The sequence below is a fragment of the Piliocolobus tephrosceles genome, chromosome 3 (genome assembly GCF_002776525.5).
Source record: "Piliocolobus tephrosceles isolate RC106 chromosome 3, ASM277652v3, whole genome shotgun sequence".
Taxonomy (NCBI): Eukaryota; Metazoa; Chordata; class Mammalia; order Primates; family Cercopithecidae; genus Piliocolobus; species Piliocolobus tephrosceles.
This window is the reverse complement of record NC_045436.1, coordinates 100,713,030-100,736,804: the sequence shown is the minus strand read 5'-3', so window position 1 is coordinate 100,736,804 and position 23,775 is coordinate 100,713,030. Positions and strand designations below refer to the sequence as shown.

Here is a 23,775-nt window from a genome sequence, read left to right as displayed (position 1 = left end):
CTAATGGGATAACGTTCTCTACACTTATCAGTAGGCATTCTCATGTAAACAAAAGCCTTTTCTTATCCTTATTTATGTTTATTTTAACATTTGCATCAGTATAGGTTAATAATTCCTACTTTATTTGATGAGTTATAATATAATTACATATTTTGATGTTGAAAGTATGCCATATTTGATCAATTCTTTGAATTCTTCCTAATTTCTGGCACAAAAAGAAATTCCAGGCTCATCAATTTCACATCCATATGAAGATCACAAAAGAAGAGAATGAATATGAATTTTTGCAATTTTTTCTAAAAATCAGCTTACATATGACAATGTACTGTCTCTTCTCATCTCTGATAGCATGTCCCAATCCTTTTGTATAGCTGATAAAGCAGAAGTCACTTTTGGTCAGAGCCCTTGCATTAGTTTTGTTAGAGATGATAGGAAATATTCTGAATCAAATCGTGATCAGTTGTTATTATGTATAGGGTAATTCTACATATATAAAATGAGAACTTTCTGAAAAGCTTCTACAGAGCATATAGGAGGAAAGTTATTGGATATAAGTCTATTATATAAATGTCAAACAATAATTGCAACTTAAAAACCAACTTTATTAAGGAAGAAATAATTGTGCTCACTTCAGCAGCACATATACTAAAATTGGAAGAATACAGAGGTGATTAGCACAGCCTACATGCAAGGATGCAATGCAAATTTGTGAAGCATTACATATTTTTTAAAAGGAAAATAAAAGAAATAATTTTTATTAAAAGTTTTAACATAAATGAGACAAAGGAAATGAGCTATAATTATTACTCACATGTACACCACACATTCTCTATACTCATACCCCCTCTCCTGAACTCAAAATTCAAAATGAAAACCTTGGGGAAAAGTGCAAGCAACCTCAGAAACGATTTTCGACCTGAACTGAGTGCAGAGTGCCCTCTAGAGGCATCATTAAATCAATGCAATCTTTCCAACGGCAGATGAGCTGAAGCTCCACAGAAGCTTTTCAAAAGCAGTTCTCGTCAAATAGGTAGAATTACCCTACACATAATAACTGATCATGATTTGTTTCAGCATATTTTGTACCATCTCAAACAAAACTAATGCAAAGGATCTGACAAAAAGTGGCTTGGGCTTTATCAGCTACACGAAAGGATTGGGAACGTGCCATCGGAGATGAGAAGGTACGTTAAGACTGTCCTATGACATTTTGTAAGCTGTTATGACGTCTTCCAAATATTTCACGCAGAAAGAATGTCTTCAATAATTTATTCCACTATTTCTTAACATTCCTTAACATCCACAGACAGTTCAGGCGTCGATTGAGATTGGCAAACTGCTGCAGCGGTCAGACTTGACTTGGCTCGGCATCTTTGTGTATGCACAGGCGCTCAAAAGATTCTGGTGAGGTAGAATCAAAACTTGTAATCATGTCTTGAAAGGAAATTCCAATACAGATGTGAAAAGAATGCACATTTAAACTTTTGTTTCAAATAAATGTCATTTAATGATCAAATAGAAAGATAATGCATTTCTATTATAAAATTTTTAGACAGCTCTAAAGTATATGGTATCTAAATGACTTAATATGCCAGATATAGTCATAAAAATTATGTCTTTCTCACCACCTTTGTTATAATTTCTGAAGAATTTGAATAAAATTATTTTTAGCAATGGCTGTGTCTTAAAGAAAAAAGTCCTTTCAAATATTTGTCCCAATGAAACTCAGCCTTAACAATATTGGTTTGAGTTAAGAGAATAATTTTAAGATAGTAGTGTTTTGTTATATGATAATAATCTTTACTTAAATACATAGTTAATAAATAACAGCAAGATACTAGGGAAAATTATTAGATATGACTCAAAATTTAGTCTTCTCATATTCCTAGAGAATGTCACAAGTTGGAATGGTACCTGTCTAAAATTCAGGTAGAGATTTGAGAGAAACATTTTGATGAGTTAAAGGACAACTATAGTTGACGTGGGATGTGGTTACATGAGGTGAATGTGTAAGATATAACTTATATACTCTACTTCATTTTGCAACATAGACACAACTGTAAAATACATCATTTAAATGTTCTTGTTGAAATGCCTACTTCCAAGAACATTAACAATAAAATACATAATTTTTCTGTGCATGTATAGCCAGTTTAACTTTGTTCTCCTCCAGGGGTTTATCGATAGATCCATCTGAGTGTATTTCTACTGTAGAACAGTGGTGCAAAAGCACTAACAGGTGATACAAATGTTAGATCAAGTGCCAACTTTTTCTTCACCTAAATATAGGGGCTCAGCCTTGATCATAAAGTTAATTAGGAGCTATGTTTCCTATTCTCTAAATCTTTGTGCACTCCTTATAGTCTCTGCTTCTTCAAGAAAATAGAGTTTCAAATAAATAAAAATAACCTTACTAATAGCATGCCATACTAAAATAATAACAATAACAGCAACAACAACAACAACAAAAACAAGGAAGCTTTTCTCTGTTGACCCATAATGCTATTAAGCTATGTTCTTCCTGTGTCCCTATCAGAGGGTAAATTTCGTGTAATTTTCAACTTTGGAATAAACGGTAGTGAGAATAGCAGTGTTTGACCCTCTTCTTAGTTTTGTCCTTTCTCTCTACTAGGGTCCTTGCTCTCTGGATAGAAGATCACATCTTAGCATAACTTGGTCTTTCAGGCTTACCTTAACCATGAAATCTAACGTGACATCATTTTTCTTTGAGCTTTTATGAAAAAACTCTCTGAGAGTTTGTTCGGGGAGTATTGAGCTCAACACTTACCTTTGGTTAAGGTTCTACCCTTATTCATATTTCTTTCGAGTATTGGCCTGACTATAGCTTTAATACCAGGGAACTTGGGAAGGACTTCCGAACTCCAGTATACCTCCAGATCTCTGCTCACTGACATTGACATTCTATGGCTTGTAACAGACAGGTGTGTCCCCTGTTACGCTACTCAACTGTTAAGACTTTGTGAGCCTCTTTTCCCAGAAGTGGATTTACTGAGGCTGAGAAGGAAAGACATAATATGGGTAACTTAGAGTGCATCTGAAGAAGACAGGGGACCAGCTTGCACAGTATTTTTTAATGGGAGCTTCTCCTCTTCTAATTCAGATCTAGTTATTCTTGTCAATTTACTCTCTTGTCAAATACTTAATAATCACTGTGAGGCTCTGAAAAATACAATGATTAGCAGGCTAAACCTGTCTCTGCCTTCATTAGGTTTATAATCCAAAGGACAGTCAAAAAGGCCGAGATATGCATGTTTCAGAATATCTTCTGTTAAAACACTGTGTTTTCAAAAGCTCTATATTCTGTTTTAGTCTGTCACTCTGTTTTGTGAATGAGATTGTTTCACCCATGCAGAGCAGTCCCAAGAAGAAGGCCAAACCTATGACAGCAGGATGCCTGTAGGAGGATGTGGTTTCTGTAGAACTCTGTTCACTCCTAACCTCTCACTGGGGCTAGCATCAGCACCTGAAGCCACGCTCTATCTCTACTCCAAACTGGCTCCTCTGCCTGCACAGTCCTCCTAGGCACAGCCACAAGAGGTTTGGATCAGGTTTGTGGCATAAGTATAGTGACCTGGCACATCACAAAAGCAGGGAGGAAATAAACAGGAAGCCAGCCAAGAATGCAGATTGAGGGCAATAATAGTGCCCAGGTTTATAAGAAACATCCCCCACCCCATTCTCTGGGCTTTTATTTCAGACATGCAAATACAATTCTTCGATATCTATTTAAATTTTTAAACCACATAGCCTTGGGTAAAACTTTAGAAATGTTCGTTCTTGTCTGAGGACAGTGTTACTTTCAAAATTCTCTGAGCAAACCCTCTCTCTCTACTACACTCTTAAGCCACAACTGTTAATATTTCCAATTACTAAAATAATTAAGACACCTGAACTCAGGCATCTAAAACACATATACACAGAGTAATTTATGAGTCATTTATTTCTTCCCAAAATCACCAGGAGCATACTTACTAATCATAATAACAAAAAGTAAAACCTAAAAATTACTGCTTGATTAGCATCTTTTAGACAACACTTCTCATTCTGGGTCACATGGATTCCTGATGTTTGAACATCTGTAAGCATTTCCATTATAGAAGAATCTACCGTCAATTCTTCCTTTTCTCGTATTTGAAGATGAGCTCTGTTCTCCAGGGTCTTTCCTGAAAATAATGGTTTATGACATAAGATCAAAGCAGAAAATGTGACTTTGGCAATGGACTGGGAAGAAATATGGCATTTGAGGTGGGCGAGTGTGTGGAGGAAGAAAGAACACTAACATCCTAAATTCTTATTCTGACTTTGCTGTCTATCACTTAGCCCCACTGAGCCTCATTTATTTGTTATGTTAATGCAGGAGGTCAATTAAATGATTTTCAAGTTATTTCTAAGATTGTGGTTATATGTTTTTTCTATTGAATGTAATTATTTTCCTCTTGAATTTATACTTCTTGCCAATACTAACGAGGCAACCATACCATGTAACCATAAAAACCAAGTCTCGTGATTTGGGTTGCATGCTCACCAGGCATCATTAGTGTCGACTTGAAAGTCAATGGTCTTAAAGTACTGATATCCAGGGGTGTTATGGTATAATTTACAAAAAGTTAAAAATATGACACACATGTAAACCTAAAATGAACCCTTGCCCAAGGTTTTATTCAATGCATTAATTAATAAGGTATCCTGAAACATAAGACAGCTCATTTCAGAAGCATTTGAGGAGCTGGGTATTTATAGGCAATTTAGTAGAGAAGTGTTAGAATAAGATGGTTAGATACAAAACTGCCAAACAAGGCAGTAAACCATAGCCTTTTAGATTATCTTCTCCACCAGATAAGATTCTACAAGTTAATGGTATTTATGCTTTAATCAATTAGTACAATTTAAATAAACAAAATTTAGATGAACTCATTAAACAATGTCATTCAACAACATATTGGACCCTTTAGATAATTTATTGGAGACTTCTGTACTGGAGTCCTTTGAACAAGTAACAAAAATATGGGGGCTCCAAATATAGCTGAAAATCATTGATCCCTTCCTGTGTCCTCTCTGGCTGCTCACAGAGACTACAGGGCAGATCGCTATTTCCCAATGTTAGTTTGGGAAAAACAGTTCACAATAATACATAACTCAGGGGAAAGTTTTTTGTTTTTTGTTTTTTAAGTTTCATTGTCAAATTGGTGAAACCTACTATCCTATTGATAAAATCTAATTCATATTAGTATCGTTTCTATTTAATTTCTCTGTTGATTTATTCTTGTGAGTGAAGGGCAGGAAGGAAGGAAATTTCTGTCCATGTAAGTTTAAAATAAGCTGTGAAGAAGCCAACACCCAATCGGTATTTACTGAATTTCATTTATTTCTGTCACCCTCACTTCAAACTCTTAGCCTAATAATATTGCCTCCATCATTCTCTGTTCATTTATAATTTAGTAAAGAGGCCCCCTTAAATCAAGATTTTAGTAATAGTATTTGGTTCAAAGAGTCATTGCTGAATTTTTATAACTCCTGCATTGTTAAAAAAAAAAAAAAAAAAAGGAAGGAAAGAAAACATAATAAAAGTGTACTCTTAGACCCAAAAAAGTAGTCACTAGTGCAAATAACTAAAGTTGGGTCAGGGCTTTTAAGCTTTTTAGAGGTCCAGAACTTGCTAGAGACCCTATCTTCAGGAAGAGACAATAAACACATAACACACATATTATTTTGTATTTAATTTGATTGAATCCCATCCATGGACTTAGATCAAAAATATAAGATAGACCTGATCCCTATATCTGATCTCCCAAGCCTCTCCGAATGTCTGACTTTACAAATCAGCTACATTTCAGTTGGAGGGACCTATAGTTGTTTTCTTTAGAACTAGAGCAGAAATGCCTGGCAAAATGGAAAACCTAAGACAAATTCTTTAGAAATAACACAGCCCTCCATGGTCCTGCTGCATTAACAATTGCTGAGATCACTAAGATCCCAGATGTAGAGTAAAAAAGTCACAAGCTTCAGCATGAACTCTTACCCTGCTCTTCACGAGTCAAGTGAGCTGGGAGAAGGTGTCTAGCCTCACTGCTTATCCTTATTGACGCTCAAGCTTCCTATCTGAAAAATATCTGTGAGTAAGAGGTAGGGCCCAGAGCAGAGATCATTGGAGCCATAACTCTCAATCAGTTGAGCAGATTCTTGGAACAGATCCCAAGGTGGGGACAACTATGTACCCATGGAACTAATGCAAGGATTATATAGGATCTGTTCTATTGGTGTTTAAAAGTTTGGTAGGGTGTTTTTTTTTGTTGTTTTACCCTAATGCAAACCTCAGGTCATAGTGTTGTATTATGAGCACAACACTGTTGGATGTGATTATTAAGTGATTTCAAGAAAAAAGGAGGATTTTTCAACTTTAATTCTGCCTCTCAATTGTCAGAATGTTGAGCTTTATAGGAAAAAATGAACTCTGGTAAGTACTTTCTTCTGTGAAATAAATCTAGGTCAAATTGAAATTTATGAAACATAATGAATTTCACTAATGTAAAATATTTTTATGTACAAATTCCTACATTAATTAAAGAATAACCTAAAAGGTTTCCTAAGAATGTTATAAAGCCCAAGTAGGTGACATAATTCTCATTTATTTGAAGTGTGACTAAACTTCTTGAGGATATTTTGAACCCAATGAACATTTTTTGTGCTTTTCTTTTCTTTATGGTGGTATACTAAATTTATGGCTCCTGCTTGCCAAACTTATTTGTTAGAATGTTTGGTAACTATTCCAGACCCTCAGAATAATAACAATAGTATCAATCAATGAGCATCTATGGCATGCCTGGCACTGTGCTAAGCATTGTACATATGGCATCACTAAGCCTACTGACAGCCTCACAGTATTACATTGTTTTTCTCTGTTTACAAAACAGTCCAAAAAGGTTCACAGATGCTAAAGGACTTACGCTAGATCCCACTGTTGTGTTCAACTCTAAAAGTGTGTTGATTTTCTACTGCATCACAATGCTTCTTTCAGAGGGTTCATATGCAAGTTCTGAGGCATATTCATTATAGTAACAGTGACAATGTCAATCATATTGGCAATGAGAAAAGACAGTAAGTGCAAGTCCTTACTGTGCTACAATCCCCGGAGCTCCACCTCTCCTGTGTCCTTTCCGTTCCCAGCTGGATACCTGTGTGCTCGAAACCTATCCTTCCCACAGTGGTCAACACTGACACCCACTCTCTCCATAGGTGTGACCAAAGCTCCCCAACGTGTGGTCACTTCCATATGGTTCTCTTTTTCTTTGCTGCCACTTCTCCTCTTTCTGTAGTGGTGAAAGTCAGTGAAGCTAGTCACCACGCTGAGTCTCACTGTGCACCAAGCCCAGAAAACCACTACCCTCATGAGGGCCCGTCCCTCTTTGGTTGTGGTCCTGAGGGATGTGTGCTGAGCTGGGCTCACATGAGAGGACGCAGGGTCCCAGTTCTGAGGCTGACCCTTCACCACTCTGTCCAAATGAAGTGGAAACAGTAACTGCTGGCTTCTAACATGCTTGCACTGAAGTTGAAACAATTTGAACAGTGATGACTGCTTGTGATTATTTCTGTGAAAAGTCAGTATCTTGCAATAATGGATATTCAATTATTGTTTAATATCAAAGAACACATATAATACAAGTAAAAAAGAACAAGGCAGCCTTGAGGACGATACCAGCTGAGCTTGAGTGTCCATTCTGAAGCTGCTGCTAGTGATTCCTTGCTTACTGATTTGTGTTTCGACTTTATCAGTCCCATGAGTTTGAGTTTATTTACACACATTTTAGATAAACTCTTAATTTATTGGTTAGATTTTAGTTAATAATTAGGTACTTTGAGTTAAATCTCATCCTGGTGTTATACTTACTCAATAACAGATCCTTATTGACGTCCTACTGTGTGCTAAGAGACCGAGCAGTAAATAAACACAGACAAAGGCCTTTCTTCTTTCCTGGGACATAGATGGGGCAAGGGAGAAGAAAAGTAAACAAATATGACATCAAAATAATAAAAAAATTCAAAGAAGAAAATAAAACAGAATTAAGGGACAATAGTGATGGGGTTGAGAAAGCTGGTTCAGATAGGTTAGTCAGCAGAGGCTTTCATGATAAGTGACATTTGAGCTCGCACTGAATGAAGTGGGAGAGCAAGTTTTGCAGAGGAAGAGCAAACGCCAAGGCCTGGAGTGGGAACTGCTTGGCATGTTCCATAAAGTTTGACGATGCAAACGTGTCTGGAGGAAAGACAGCAGGAAGGAAGAGAGTAGAAGGTGAGATTAGAAAACAAGAAAATGAGATCATTTGAGGACTTGTAGATCATGATGAGTTTTATCTTCAAATGATCTTGCCTGAGATCGAAGTGGCTCAGTAACTTTTCTGTCACAGAGGGATGTAGTACCAGAAAGTCTTGTGGTACTCGGCAGGCAAGTCTGGTTCAGAATAGGTCTGAAAGCTGCCTCAGGAGCTTAACATTTAGACTAGTCAAATTCTGTTGCTATGTGGGAATCTAATTAACCTGAAGGATTTAGGGCAGTTACCAAACACATTTTGTGACTTTCCTCCTCACAGGTTTGTGGAAAACCCTGAAGATAGGTCCAAACTCATTGTTATGCATAAGCAACCTTTTGCACCATGAAGGATTTACCGTAGACCCAGTAGCCCATATTTTACAATGGGATCATACATGGCACATGATGTACAGACATTTCACAGCCTGAAAGAAACAATATAAATATGAAAGTCAAGGTGCAATGTAGGGATTTTTGATTTTAGATAACAGAAACCAAGCAAAGCTAGCTTTAAACATAATGCGAGAGCATTCATTATAACGACATGGAGTGTTTCCCAGAATCCAAAGGTTGGAAGGTAGTCAGACCTTAGAAGTGGCTGATTCTAAACTAGAAAATTGTCAGGATTCTTTCCATCTTTCAGCTCCACATTTCTTTACCCATATGCTTCATTCTCAGTTCACTCCAGACACGGAGGAGAATCCCACTGGCCAAACTGAGATCAGTTGTTTACTCTTGGTCCAATCAGTTATAACCAAAAGGCGAGTTCAAGTCATACCAATGGAAACATGGCTGTCAGAGCCTACTCCTGTGAGCCACTCTCAGCGAAGGTGGCGGATTGAGCAGACAACCCGAGCAACCTCTGCCATACAGGCATTTGAATAGGCCGTTCATCTAGTTATTTATTTTATTTGGAGACAACTTTGAGAAGTACTCCCGCAAGAACTCCTCCCTCGATCCAAGGGGTTATTTTCAGGGGGTGAGATATGATGAGGCAGGCAAATAAATATATATATATTATATATAATACATATTTTTATATGTAATATATATTTTATATATAATATATATTTATATATATGTTATAAATAATATACATATAAAGAAAACATCACACAATTAATGCATTTTTCCTTGTGAGTTGTGTTTTTAATGAGAAAATTTCTCCATCATACCAACATCGTATAAAGCAGTAGTCCCCAACATTTTGGCACGAGGCACTGGTTTCATGGAAGACAGTTTTTTGGTGGACTGGGGCAGGGGTAGGAGGGTTTCAAGTACTTTACATTGATTGTGCACTGTATTGGTATTATTATTATATTGTAACATATAATGAAATAATTATATAACTCACCATAATGTAGAATCAGTGGGAGCCCTGAGCTTGTTTTTCTGCAACTAGATGGTCCCATCTGGGGGTGATGGGAAACAGTGACAGATTTTCAGGCATTCGATTCTCATAAGGAGCACACAACCTAGATCCCTCACATGTGCAGTTCACAATAAGGTTCACACAACCTAGACCCCTCACATGCGCAGTTCGCAATGGGGTTTGTGCTCCTATGAGAATCTAATGCCACTGCTGGTTTGACAGGAGGTGGAGCTCAGGTGGCAATGTGAGCCATGGGGAGGGGCTGTAAATACAGATGAAGCTTTGCTCACTTGCTTGCCTCTCACCTCCTGCTATGTGGCCCAGTTCCTAACAGACCCCAGACTGGCAGTGGGGTTGGGGACCCCTGGTATAAAGGAAAAATAAAAATTTGATTTGAGTAGGAAGCTCTGCTTTAAATCTTGGTGTTATCAGCTAATGGTCATGTGACTGTGAGCAACTCCCTCTGAGAAGCAGCTGGACTAGATTCTCCTAAGGGGGCTTCCAGATACTCTTCAGCTGTAATATATTATTTCCATTTGGTGGCAAGTAGCTGCTTAGGGATTTGTTTTCAGGTTAATTGAAGACATACAGCAAAAACGGTTGAGACGGACTGTAGAATTCTATAGGTCTGAGTTTGATCTTGGCCCTGCCGATGCTTCAGTTTGATTTCACTTAAGTTAGTTAACTTCCTAAACTCAAGTTTACTTACCGGTCTAATGCAGGGGATAGTGGCTACTTTAATAGGTTGCTGTGCACATTGGATAAGAAAATGCATGAAAGAACCTAGCTCACTGTGAGTGTTCGATTCAATTCTTGCCATTTTTCTCAGACTGAAAATTTCTAAACTTGTCCGTATCTTCCTTTGTGAGAGAAAATTAAACTCTAATGCTCTTTCAAAGTGCTCTCATGGCATGCACTAATGAAAACATAATGAGATCAGAGTTTGGCAGGTTGTAGAGAAGTATCATAATAAATAACACCTCCATGTCATCCATAAGCTCACTTTACACCTGAATAATTTTTAATTACCTTTGTATAACGTAACTTTCCCATGTCTTTCTGGGCAGATGTGAAAGCATGGAGCTGGACAAAAAAATCCAGGATCTGATTGAGAGAAATGCTTCTCCTCATCCAAAAGGGTTCACCCCACAGGCCATGACAACTCACAGAAATCTGTGTTCTCCGAAGGTAAGAAAACACCTTTTTTCTCCTTATCTCGATTATCCTTCAGCAGTTTATTCACCAAGAAGAATTTGCGGGGACAGTCCCCAAGTCATTTACAGTCAGTCATGTACTTCCTTGTCAGCTGAGAGGATAAAGTAAAGCAGTATAAAACTTCTCTCACACAGCCACTTCCTGTTACTAAAGAAATTCTTCAGTAGAAGAATTTGCTGGCACTTTCCAGTTTAAAGTGTCAAGGCAGCTGTGACTACAAGAAGGTGAGGAGATCATGCTACTAGAAAGAATGTTTAATGCAGGGATAACTCTTTTCTGGGAAGAAGTAACCCATTTTAAGTAAACCTGTTTAAATTGGGTTACCAAAATCAGCACAACTTATGTCAATGATTTTTTGTAGTCGTTTTTGTTTCATTTTGTATTTTTGTAAGAAAAAGCAAGATTTTACTGATTAAAGGAGTTGTTTGACTTTGAACTTCCACTTGTTTCAGGGTATTCGTCTCTGGTGCTTTATATAAGCAAATAAAATTCAAGGGTAGGCTCAAGCTAGGAATTTTACAGATGACTTTCTTGACATACATCCTATGACAACATGAACTCTTAAACTCTAGTCCTCCCAATTAAAAACGATTTTTCATGATTCTTACTAACAAAAAAAAAAAAAAAAATCTAATGTGAGTAGTTTGAGAGCATGGCTGGCATTTTAAAAAGTAATTTCTACTTCTTTTTAACAATAACATTAGTTCTTCTTTCTAAAGAAGTTCTTACTCAGTGTAGAAAATGTATATGGATAAACACAGAAAACTGTAAAAATCATGTAGAGACAGAGATAATGGAGCATGGGCTCCCTTAAACAAATATTTACTTTTATAACTAATTTGCATCCATAAATTTGTTTCTTTTTTCCTTTAAAGGAAATCCCAGAATTGTATAGGCCTCAGGCTTCACTAAACATAGAACTGCCTCTGAAACCACCAGTAGGCTCACCACCTATAGAGACCATCTCTTAGCATTTGGGATATCTCTGTGTTTTACAGACACACACACACACATACACACACACACCTGTCTTGTTAACTTACCCTTTTCACTTAATATGCTGTGGATACTCTTGTACCTCTTTTTTTCATTCATGTCATGAACAGTGTTGTGTGCTTTCTGCATTTAGTCACTTTTTCCTCTTTAAAAACTTACTTCTTCCTTAACGGGTTGCCTTTATGTTTGGAGTTACCGATGAATGTGTACTAATGGTTAAGAGGTCAAATAAGACCTCTTTCTTCTGTTTTCTTCTGCTCTTCTCATCCCAACTCCAAGCCCTCACATATACACCTCTAACTCTCAACTAGAAATTTATTCCTTCATGAAAATGTGTGCTTTTTCCAGCCACCTTCTTGTCTAACTCCAGAAGGAAATTTCATGGTGATAATATCAATTCCCTCTGGTACCCTCATCCTCATATCCTCTCATTATCATCCTCTAAGACCCATTTGCTCATGACTGACCTCCTTGCAATTCTGTTCATTCATCTTCTTGTCGTCCTTTAGATGATAAAAACCTCTTCTACATCCTTATTACCATCCTCTTAGCTACAGGTTATGTCTCCTTTTGGGACTTCACTGAAACTTGTGTCTCTCTCTCTAAGACATTGATTCTCCTATGACCTAATTGAGGAAATTTGCTTGTTCTCCTGCAGTTCACACTTCCAGGCAAAGGGCAGCAGATTCTTAGCTAATGTTTTCTATTTTCTTTGTGAAGTATGAGGTAAAGACATCTAAAGAGACTGAGAAGGTAAGAGGTGAGACCCAAGGCTTAAGAGAATTGGGGAAGATATGAAATGACTGTTGGAAGGCAGGGAGACAGAAGAGATAAGTAAAACTAAAATGAGTTGCAGAGTAGTAGTTAGGACCGAGTTGAGTTTGAAAACCACCACTGTATGATAAGACCAATCACTTAACAGTGTGGGGGTTCCTGTATCTCCAATCTCTCCATCACCTCTCACCAGCTCAAAATATGTACCATTTTCCTTCACTTCAAACATATATGAGACCTCATCTTCTTTTATGGGTAATGTTTGAACTCACTCTTATACAACATAGCCAAGCTCATTGATCACAGCATCCAAAACTTTCCCTCTCCTATCACACCATTAATAACCTCTATCTGGATCAATCCAAAGGTCATTTTGCATTTTACTTTTCACTTGTCTTCTTATTTGCATTTGACACTACTTAGTCTTTCAATTTTCTTAAAAAGTCTTACTCCATTGACATCTATAATATTAATCCCTAGACACCCTCACCACCCCTCCCTGCTTTTTTTCTCTGGTCTCTTCTTCTCACTCACCTTCACTGACTTCCCTTACGTCACCTACTTGTGCTACATTAGTATTACTCAAGGATCTGTCCTGGGCTCATTAAACTACAAAACATATGACAATGACTCCAGACACATGTACCTACTAAACATGGAGTGCTTTTCTACATGTACTTTCTTTCCACTCAGTCTTTCCTGAAGTGAATTCAATATATTTCCTGCTATATCTGCTTGTCATCCCTCCCCTCCCCCAGCCACCACACACACATTTTCTATGCTAGTGAATGAATCACTAGGCACCCAGTCATCCAAATTTGGGGGAATCCTCAATTCCTTCAGGGCCACCATGCTGCACGACTCAGGTGGCACCATTCACAGAATAGTGCCATCTTTCCTTCACTCTGGACCTTCCCTAAGAGAAGGTCTAATCTGCCTTCATTATATCTTTGGACTTTTTTCCTTTTCTTCGTTTTATCAACATAGATCTTACTGATGTACTTAAAACCTAAAAGTGCTTAAAACTTAAAAGTAGATCTCTTTACATATATCACTGAATCCAAATGCCTTTTCATCATATATACATTCCTCCAAGATATAGCTTCTGCCACATTTAGAACAAAACATTAGAAGAACGATGTAATACTTGTTGGGGTAAATACGTATTGGGGTAGATACTTTATTTTGTTTGCTACCTACAACAACACTTAAATATGACTGTCTTTATCCACATTTTCCAGATGAGGAAACTAAAGTTCATAGACATTTTAAAACATTGCCTAAATTCACAAAGTTGTATCAGGATAGAAAGCCAAGTTTGTACATATTTTTCCTGTAGTGTTTTAGTGTCTTCTATATATTCTGCTGCTTCCCAAAGTGCACCCTGTGTTCTAGCTACCAATAAGCCTTTAACAAACCGTGAAGTTTCCTCTGCTATCATTTCACATGCTGTTTACTCTTTCTGGAAATCCTCGCTTCCTTGCCCATTTGATGAACTGCCTTTTTTTTTTTTTTTTTTTTTTTATCCCAATTCAAACCTTTCTCATTTTGAAACCTTTTCACCCTCTCTAGTCCCACATGGCATTACTCAGCCCCCTCCCTGCTTTGTCCTACATCTTTATCTTCTTTATATGTCATTTATAGACTTCATAATTTTGCTTTTGTGATCACTTGTGTATCTAAATGTTTTCTCTCATATGAATTATGAGCGACTCATGGATTCCTTGATGATGGCGTATAAGTGTTCCATGAAGGTATAAAGTATCACAACATAGAATTTTCTAGAAATCACCAGTAGTAAACAACTTGCTTGGTTTCATGAGACATGGTAACACTGAATATACAATTGATTTATCCCTACAATTCCTTTACAAATAGTTCTCAGAGTCTGCGGGGGAGTACAAAATGTACACTCAAACTCAATCTCTCAGTTCTTGTATGGAAGCTGCCATTTGGTCTTACCCATCCTGGTGTCATGAAGTTATGGACTGCTGAAAGTTTTCAGGTGCTCAAACTCCTTGCTTCTCAAAGTTTGCTGTACTACTCTCAGGAGCACCGTTGGGTACCACTCACTATGCCAAGTGTGCTCAATGTGGAATATGTCTTCTGGAACTCCAAATGCAACCAAACACTATTGCTCTTGTGACCGAGGTGAAGAGACTTCTTCTTTTCTAACATTAGCTTGCACTTCCAGTGTTTGCCGGAGGGTCACAGTCCTTTCAGTTTGTCCTTGTTCGAGTTTTAGCTGCTGTCTATTGAGCACCTGCTCTTGGCCAGCATTTTGCAAAGTATTTCTATTCATTAGCCCATTTCATCTTTACCCGTCTATGGATGGGGAAACTGGAGTTCAATGCGGCTAAACAATTTTCTCATGATTGTACAGCTAAGGGGATTTAGATTCTGGACCTAATCTCAAATCTGTGTAATGAAAACAATTGCCCTGTACTTTCTACTTTTAATTTTCCCTCCCTCACTTCAGAGTTATTTGAAGACTAGACTAGAGCTCCAGCTGGTGTCAGGAACGATACTGTCATCAGGCTAACTCTTCCTCTTTGAGCTTAAAGCACCAAACTTGGATCAAGCCACTGTGACTTGATTCTCTCTCCTGGGTAAATTCTCCCAGAACAGCCCCCAGGAGTCTTCATTCTTTATCCCAATAGACCACTGGCATATCCTCCTCAGTTGTCCTCTGCAGGTGTTTCAAATATTTGATTCTTTGAGTAAACATGGCTTAGTTTCCAGGTGGAATCTCTGCTGAACTACTGTTTACACAATAGCACTCTGCAGAAAGAAATCCTATATTCAAAACAAAACAAAGACCTTCACATTTTTGCTGAGATATTGATAGAAAGGGAAATATATAAGAAAATTTCTATTTGATTAAGACAAGGGTGAGCCAATGACAGGGACTGAAGGAGACTTCTCTCGTTTTCACACTGAATGAAGTTAGCCTAAGAACAATAAGGTAGGTTCCCTTTCCAGGAGAAGGAAATTGGTTTCTTTATGACTTTATGGGATGTGAAGGGTGTGGCTGAATAAAAGAAATATTATTTAGTGAAAGAATCTGAGATATATGTCAAGTTCCCTTTTTGTTCAGCTACTATTGCCAAGAATATGTAAAGAAGGAGAATTACTATAAGAGAAATGAACAGACTGACTCACTGCTTTGAGGAAACAGAAAACCACTATTGATGAACATAAGGAACTCCATGAGCATGAAAGTATGCTTTTATATTCTGGGACAGTTGAAGAAGTAGAGAGTTAGTAATCAAAGGTCATTTAAAGTCTTGTAGGCAAAGGAAAAATAATTACGTAAGTGAGAATGACATTAAGGTTCCAATATGAATGTTAAATGAAAGCTATATATAACCAAGTTATTGTTCAAGTACTATGAGAAAATTATGAAAATAATATATGAACCTGCAGTCATATATCTTCAAATACAAAACAAAGGGACAGGATACTCGAATTGTATTTCTTGGGTAAACAAATACAGTTCCAATAATGCTTGAAAACAAGGATGAAACCTGGGAATGAAAGGGAAAAATGCCCAAATTTTAAGCAGATCCTGCCAGGATTGAATTTACCTAAAAGCCCCATCCTGTCTTTGGATTCCATTGCTTCTGATTTTAACTTAGAGGCAGAACTAGAAATGGGCTTTTAATTACTTTTGATACAAGTTCAGGGAGGAACTCCCAGTGGCTGGGGACAAATTCTAGACCTGGACACTCTTCCCAAGGTAAAAAGCCTTGAGAAATTGCTTTGGTTGATTCCGAGATTAATATATACTCATGACACTTCAAAAGATTGTGAGGGAAAATCTTCTTGCAAACTACCGTAAATTGACACATGTTTTCTGTAACCACGCTGTTGGGGAAAAAAAATCTGGCTTTCCTTTTCTTATTTCCCTTTTTTTGAAAGCTGTTTTCTTTTTTTTTTTTTTATCAAAATCTTATTTTCTTATCTGTACAATGGGTTGTGATAATTATACAAAGTGAGTGAAAGTGCACTCTGTAAATATAAAGTGCTAAATCAATACAACACTATCATCATCATCATCATCATCATCATCATCATCATCACAATGCTAGTAGGATGAGCTTGAGCTTCAAAATTTTCTTTAATGGTTTTCTCATACAATAACTGACTTCCTCTTTGAATCTCATTATCTAATTTCAAAGGTTGTAGCTGTGGAATGTTTTGGTCTATTTTTCTGCTAGAAAAAAAAATGTTGCATTGTTGTGTGAGGATCTGTTAAGCTTTCATTGGGAAATCTTTGGATACCTGGCTGAAAAGCTCTGCCTGCAAATTCTCAGGCAGTGAGGAACCTTTCAGCTCAGCTGCTGTACCTTATCGCATTTGAAACTCGTTACTGGCAACATAGGTGAAGTTATTTAAATGAACCATGTATATTTCTATTATCTGTAAAGCTTGGCTCTTAGTGTTTAGTCTTCTGATTCTGAAAGTTTTATAAACCCTCCAAATTAAACAGATTAGCGGATAAATAGGCCATGTTGTATTTCCCAAAATATCACCATAGAGTTAATTGGATCCCATGGTTAATTTATGACATATTTCTCCTTCCATTCATTACAAGGATTTTTAAAGGATTCCACTCTACATGAATATCAGGTATACATCCAGATAAGGAGATCTTGCTGCATATGCCCAGCTTGAACTCTATATTCTAATAAAGTACACCACCAGACATCCCAGGAAAACAGAGACATAGGTCTGTGAACTAAAATTGGATCCTAAGACCAAATAATTAAAACTCATAAATATTAAGGAGAGAAAATATTTCCCTAACTTTTGAAAGCCACACACCCGTTTGGCAGAAATTTCTATACGGAACAGAAGAAGCGGTGCAATGGGGATATAAACTGAGGCTCCATTCTTGTTGATAAATAAGACACACTTTTGAGTAGGATGCTTTCTATTTACTCAGAAGTCATCTGTTCTATCACTGGGAGAATTTGTCCCATGTTCCACAAAAGAAAGAGTTACAGAAAACTGGGAGATGCAGATTGTCTTTTGGAAGATGTAAGCGTAGTTAGAAGAGGATTCTCTCTGCCTCAGTGAACACAACAGTCCGGGCAGTTCCAGTTTGGGTTAATGGGGTGGGCGGGGGAGGAGACGACAACACTGGGGGGCTTGGTGGTGGAAGTAATCAAGACTTGAAGTGAAAAGTGGCATCTGTGTGGAAATTATAAATGTTAATTAGAAGAATATAAGTCTTCCTAGAACCCTACAAAGAGAAGAAAAAGCACTGGAGGTCTCAGGGTTTCTACTGAATGGACATTTAAAGCCAAAGGTATTATTCTTACTTTTGGAATTATCACTCCACCTTTGTCTTCTTCCAGACTTGCATGACTTCAGTAAGTAAATCTGAAGAAGTTTTGGATAGGTATTCCTTTTAATGTAAGAAGAAGAACAGCATAAGCCTGTGGGTTAGGAAATGTATAAACTCATGACAATGTTAAGGAAGCAAAATATTGGGCTTGGGAGATACCATAAATAACATGTTCATAAGAGTTGTTTAACAAATGTGTTCATGATGTTCTTGATCTGTTTAGCTTTGTGACAGGATGTGGATGTCTCCTAGAGACATCTCAACCCGAGCTGGGTTTTGGAATCTAATGCATCATAAGTCTTCTTTCTCAAGTAAGCCTTCTTATTTCTAGTTTGATTGAAAATATTTTTGAATGGGTATGGGAACAGTACTAGCAAAATGGACACTGTAAGCTCTTGCTGAAGAATGTTCATGTCATTCTCATGTCCTCCTTCTAGATGAAATGTAACAAAAACGCTTTTTACTTTATTTTGTACTTGTGGTGAGAGTGAGGCATAACTCACAAAGTATGTAAATATGTTTTCTTATGGGACTCTAGAATAAGAAGCAAAAAAATAAGATCAATTATTCCTTTTTTTCCCAGTGAAGAAGATAGCTATTCTGATTTCTTTTTAAAATAAATGTTTGTCATTAAAACTGAGTTAGCAAATGTTTGCAATTTTTTAGGTTAGCATATTGGGAGATTTTTTTTTGAGTCAGCCCTATTTTCAGACAAAACACTTCTGTTATGTGTTCTTTGTATCACCCATGTTTTGAGTACTCACCATTAGCTTTTCCATTTATCTGTGTCATCTTTATATGCACATGTTCTTTCTTAATTTTTTAAAATTTTGCTTATTATTATTATTATTTTAGAGACAGAGTCTTGCTCTGTCACCCAGCAGTCTTGCTCTGTCACCACTAGTGTAGTGGTGCGATCATGGCCCACTACAGCATCAACCTTTTGGGCTCATGCGATTCCTCCATCTCAGCCTCCCAAAGTGTTGGGATTATAGGTTTCAGTCACCATGCCTAGTCTCTGAATTTTTATAATTATAACTTGCGGTATTTAAAAATAGTGTCTAAATCTATAGATACAGTGTTGAAATATATTGCCTCAGGAAAAAGGTAGTTCTCTTTCACCTGAAGTATCCAAGCTAATCTGGACAACCCCTTGGCAGGAATGATGCAGAAAAGATTCCATCATCAATGGAGTGGTCCCCATTAATGTTCAGATTTTATATTCAGAAAACAGAAAATACAACTGAGATGTGCCTTTTGCTCATCTTCATATTCTAGTACTAAGCACAATACTTGGTCCACAGACAATAATCAATAAGTATTTAATATAAGAATGCATACATTGGCTGAGTGCCATGGCTCACACCTGTAATCCCAGCACTTTGGGAGGCAGAGGTGGGTGGATCACTTGTGGTCAGGAGTTGAGACAAGCTTGGCCACAGTGGTGAAACTCTCTCTCTACTAAAAATACAAAAAAATTAGCTGGGTGTGGTGGCGCACACCTGTAATCCCAGCTGCTTGGAAAGCTGAGGCAGGAGAATTGCTTAAACTCGGGAGGCAGAGGTTTCAGTGAGCCGAGATCTCACCATTGCACTCCAGCCTGGGCAACAAGCCAGACTCCATCTCAAAGAAAAAAGTGCATACATGAATGAAGGTGAACTCAACACATGAGCAAAGTACAAGAGAAAAACAGAATGATCTGCATTGCTATAAAATGATCAGCAGCTAATTTCCTTCCAGAGAAAAGAATTTTTTTAAAAAAACTCAAACACAGATCACAGTTTTAAAAGGCTGAATTTCTCTTTTCTAACCACTACAATTTTTAAAGACTGAATTTCTCTTTTCTGACCACTAATTTCTATTTTGGAAATGGAAATTAATCTCTAGGCAAGCAGTAGTGGGAATTTGTTAAGATTTTGTTTGGATACAACATCAAAGGTCAAGCTACCTCATATCTATCCTTCAAAAAATGCTTAATTCCTGTAAAACTTCCCTGAATCATATTCCTAATGGCTTGGGCCCCCGCATTGCTTTTCCATCATTGTTAAATGATGTCTCCTGCTATAATTTTTAGGTGTGTTATTTATGTCTACCAACATAGATCAAAGGTTCTTTGGGGGAAGTAAACCAGGAAGACTAAATGAACTCTGATATGGGTTCAGCCACCCATTTGTTACATCATAATTGTGAGCAAGTCATTTGCCATCTCTAAATTCAACTTTGTCCTCATTAACATTAAAGATGCCTCTTCTTACAGGGCTGTTATGAAGTTCAGATTGAAGCAAATAAAGTATTTTAAACCACATAACTCCTTAGTACAAAATAGTAATTTTATTTGTTTTCTAAACTAAATTTAGTTCCATTCTAGGAACTGTAGCTTGTCCTTCGGAAAATAATTTATCTAGTTGACTGCAGAAAATTTCAGTCACTTCAGTGTTTTCTCAGGCAATTTATATTTTCTGTGCAGTGGTATGCAAGAATTCTACCCTATCCCTTCATGTAATGGTACCTAAGGGTTTGTGGAACAGATTTTGTGAAATAATCTGGGTGAAATAGGGTTGCCAGATGTGGCATATAGAAATATAGGATGTTCACCTAAATTTAAATTTCAGATAAATGGCAGAATATTGTATGGGACAAACATGCAAAAAACTGTTGTCTATCTGAAATTCAAATTTGACTGGATATCATGTATTTTTCTGGCAACTTTGGGCTGGAGATATCAGGGCTACAGTGATCCCCCATCTGACATTGCCATTGGCACTGATGTAGTCTATCCCTTACAGATTTTTTTCACTGGCCTATATCCTCACTGGCAATCACTAAAGCTTCCAGGTCACTCAGCACATCTCTTATCCTTAGGGTCATATGGTAAACATTACATCCTCCTCAGTTTGACTCTGAGGCCCCCTCAAACCCTCAGTTAGCCACTCTTTCATCCTTCTCAGGAGCATAGGAAATTTCTGGCTCTGCTTCCACACCACTCTAGGGTTGAGTTGTCTCAGGACCTCTCTACTTAGACAAGTTGTAAGGCCATGTCACAGCCGTGTACCATGGTGGTGTGGAGAAATTCTCTTCAAGGCTTGTACCTTCCCTGGACTTAACCCAGTGAGTAAGGCTGGAGCTGACTCTGCTCTTTGATGTTCAATGTAAGCAATTTGGAAGATGATAGATGAGTACCTAGAATTAGGGGAATAGGGGCCAGGTGTGGTGTGGCTCCTGCCTGTAATCCCAGCACTTTGGGATGCTCAGGCAGGTGGATCATTTGAGGTCAGGAGTTCAAGACCAGCCTGACCAACATGGTGAAACCCTATGTCTACCAAAAATACAAAAAAATTAGCCAGGCATGGTGGTTCATGCCTGTAGTCTCAACTACTTGGGAGGCTGAGGCAGGAGAATCGCTTGAACCTGGGAGGCAGAGGTTGCAGTAAGCCAAGATTGCATCACTGCACTCCAGCCTAGGTGACAGTGCGAGACTTCATCTCAAAAAAGAAGAAGAAGAAGAAGGAGAAGGAGAAGGAGAAGGAGAAGAAGAAGAGTAGTAGGGCTGCATTTCCTCATGAGAACTGAGAAACATCCAGGCAGTACTCTTTTTGCCTGATTCATTTTCATTTTCCTGGGGCATGAAACCTTTACTCTTCTGGGGCAGATGGTGAAAGTGGTAAGGACAGGTTACACTGACTCTTCATCTACTCATTTTTTTAATCAGTTATTCTTAGTATAAGTTTTTATGCCTTAATTCAGACTTTTCCCCTAACATTTTATCATGAACATTTCAAACACGTAGCAAAGTTGAAAGAATTGTGTGGTATACGCATATACCCACCATCAAAATTCTGCCATGAACATGAACATTTTACTCTACTTGTTCACCATTTATTCATCCATCTATCCATCCCTCTTTTAATCCATCAACTCATGTTACTTTTTGAGGCATTTCAAAATAAATTGCACAAAATAAATTAGCCTAAAATCTTTAAAAATTGTTTTGAAAACATTAGCTCTTGAAATTCAAAGATTTGATTTTCCAGATGGTATCTACAGTTTGGAGAGTCTATTTTGAAATGCAAAGCCCAAACAGGGGCTGTTCTCCTCTTTTTATTCTACGACAAACTTAATCTGACAAAAGTTATCCCTTACTGGCAAGGCATGGTGGCTCATGCCTATAATCTCAGTACTTTGGGAGGCCGAGATGGGCAGATCACCTGAGGTCAAGAGTTTGAGACCAGCCTAGCCAATGTGACGAAACCCCAACTCTACTAAAAGTACAAAAATTAGCAGGGCATGGTGGCAGGCACCTGTAATCCCAGCTACTTGAGAGGCTAAGGCAGAAGAATTTCTTGAACTCGGGAGGTGGAGGTTGCAGTGAGCTGAGATCATGCCACTGCACTCCAGCCTGAGTGACAGAGCGAGATTCCTTCTTTAAAAAAAAAAAAAAAAAATCTCTTACCGAGCAAAGAAAGAATTAGCTACATAAAACAAAAGAATAGTGTGTGTTTTGGAGGATCATCAGTTAATACTTCAATATATTAACTTATAAGATCTTAGAAAGCACCATGAAAATGTAGAAAATATCATTAAAGACAACAGTTCTGCCTTTTAAATTTTTTCCCATAGCATATCTAATTATTTATATTTTTTATTTATTAAATAGTAATCAAAATCAAGTAAAAAATTTTAAGAGGCATTTGTATGAACGCTAAAGAATATTGATCACGTAACCAAAATAGGATAAAGTAAAATATTTGCCTATAAAATGAATAAAAAGAAAATACACGGAAACAGGCCAGCTCTTTAAACATGTGTTACAGTCCTACCTGATCATTTCTGGTTTGGAGGCAAAGCCTGCAACTTTGTGTATCCCTGTGATCATTGTGTGTTCTGGACTGTGTTCTGAAAAGCAGGGATGTGCTATGATTTTGTACTATAGATTCATACATAAATGGACCCATTCAATAAAAATGTATTGTACTACTACTCTGTACCCTGAAGGTACTGTGGTAGTTCCCAAGGCTAAAATGATAAATACTGACCTCATCTTCAAGAAGCTTATAGCAACTCAGAGGAGAAAGGTACATACAATTAACAACTGCTTTACAATAAGTGCGAGAGTTAATGCTTCACAAAGCACCATGAGATCTCAGGAAGGAAGTAGCTAACTCCACTCTGGAGGACCAGGGGAGCCTTCTTAGAGGAGCTGATGGTCAAGGTGAGTCAGATTGTTTACTGCTTTGTGGGGCAGTCAGAAATCTTTAAACATGGATTTCACAAAGTCTGCAGTTTTATAGAGGCTACAGACTCGTCAACAAAAGCCGATTTGCCTTCTAATGTATCTGACGTGCCCTAAAAACTAAAAATGTATAATCAAAACAGACTGCAAACAACCTCACTATATTGCATAGGAGCATTGTTTCAGAGTTCCAACCAGGAGGGACGTGAGCATATATCCCCCAAGAGGCTGTGGAATCTGTGACACCCCATCCCCTGACTCTGCTTGTTCAAAACCAGGTTTGGGGGAACAAAGAGAGGTGATTTACTAGTTGGAAGCCAAAAAGTTGAAGTTTCTGATCTTTAGATCTCGTATCTCTTGAGAAGATACCTGATTTGAGAACATCATAAATTTGTTTCAGGGTAAAGAAGGCAATTTGTGTGTGTCTGACTCCCACGTGAACATGCGCAGGCACTAAAATGGCACTACTTTAGCCTCGAGAAATACAGAGTGAACACAATATACAAAAG

The 23,775-nt window shown here is 37.6% G+C and overlaps 1 protein-coding gene and 1 non-coding gene across 2 annotated transcripts in view; both read left to right on the top strand.

Moving 5' to 3' along the window:
• The window catches only part of TNIP3 (TNFAIP3 interacting protein 3), an 85,162-nt gene that overhangs the window by 22,757 nt on the left and 38,630 nt on the right, over positions 1-23,775 (top strand). The window contains exon 2 of the mRNA XM_023219906.1: positions 10,766-10,886. Within this exon, the coding sequence (XP_023075674.1) occupies positions 10,766-10,886 (121 nt within the window). The remainder of the gene's footprint in view (positions 1-10,765; positions 10,887-23,775) is intronic.
• LOC111547943 lies at positions 622-728 on the top strand. Its single transcript, XR_002733273.1, has one exon. It is a non-coding gene; the product is annotated as a U6 spliceosomal RNA (small nuclear RNA).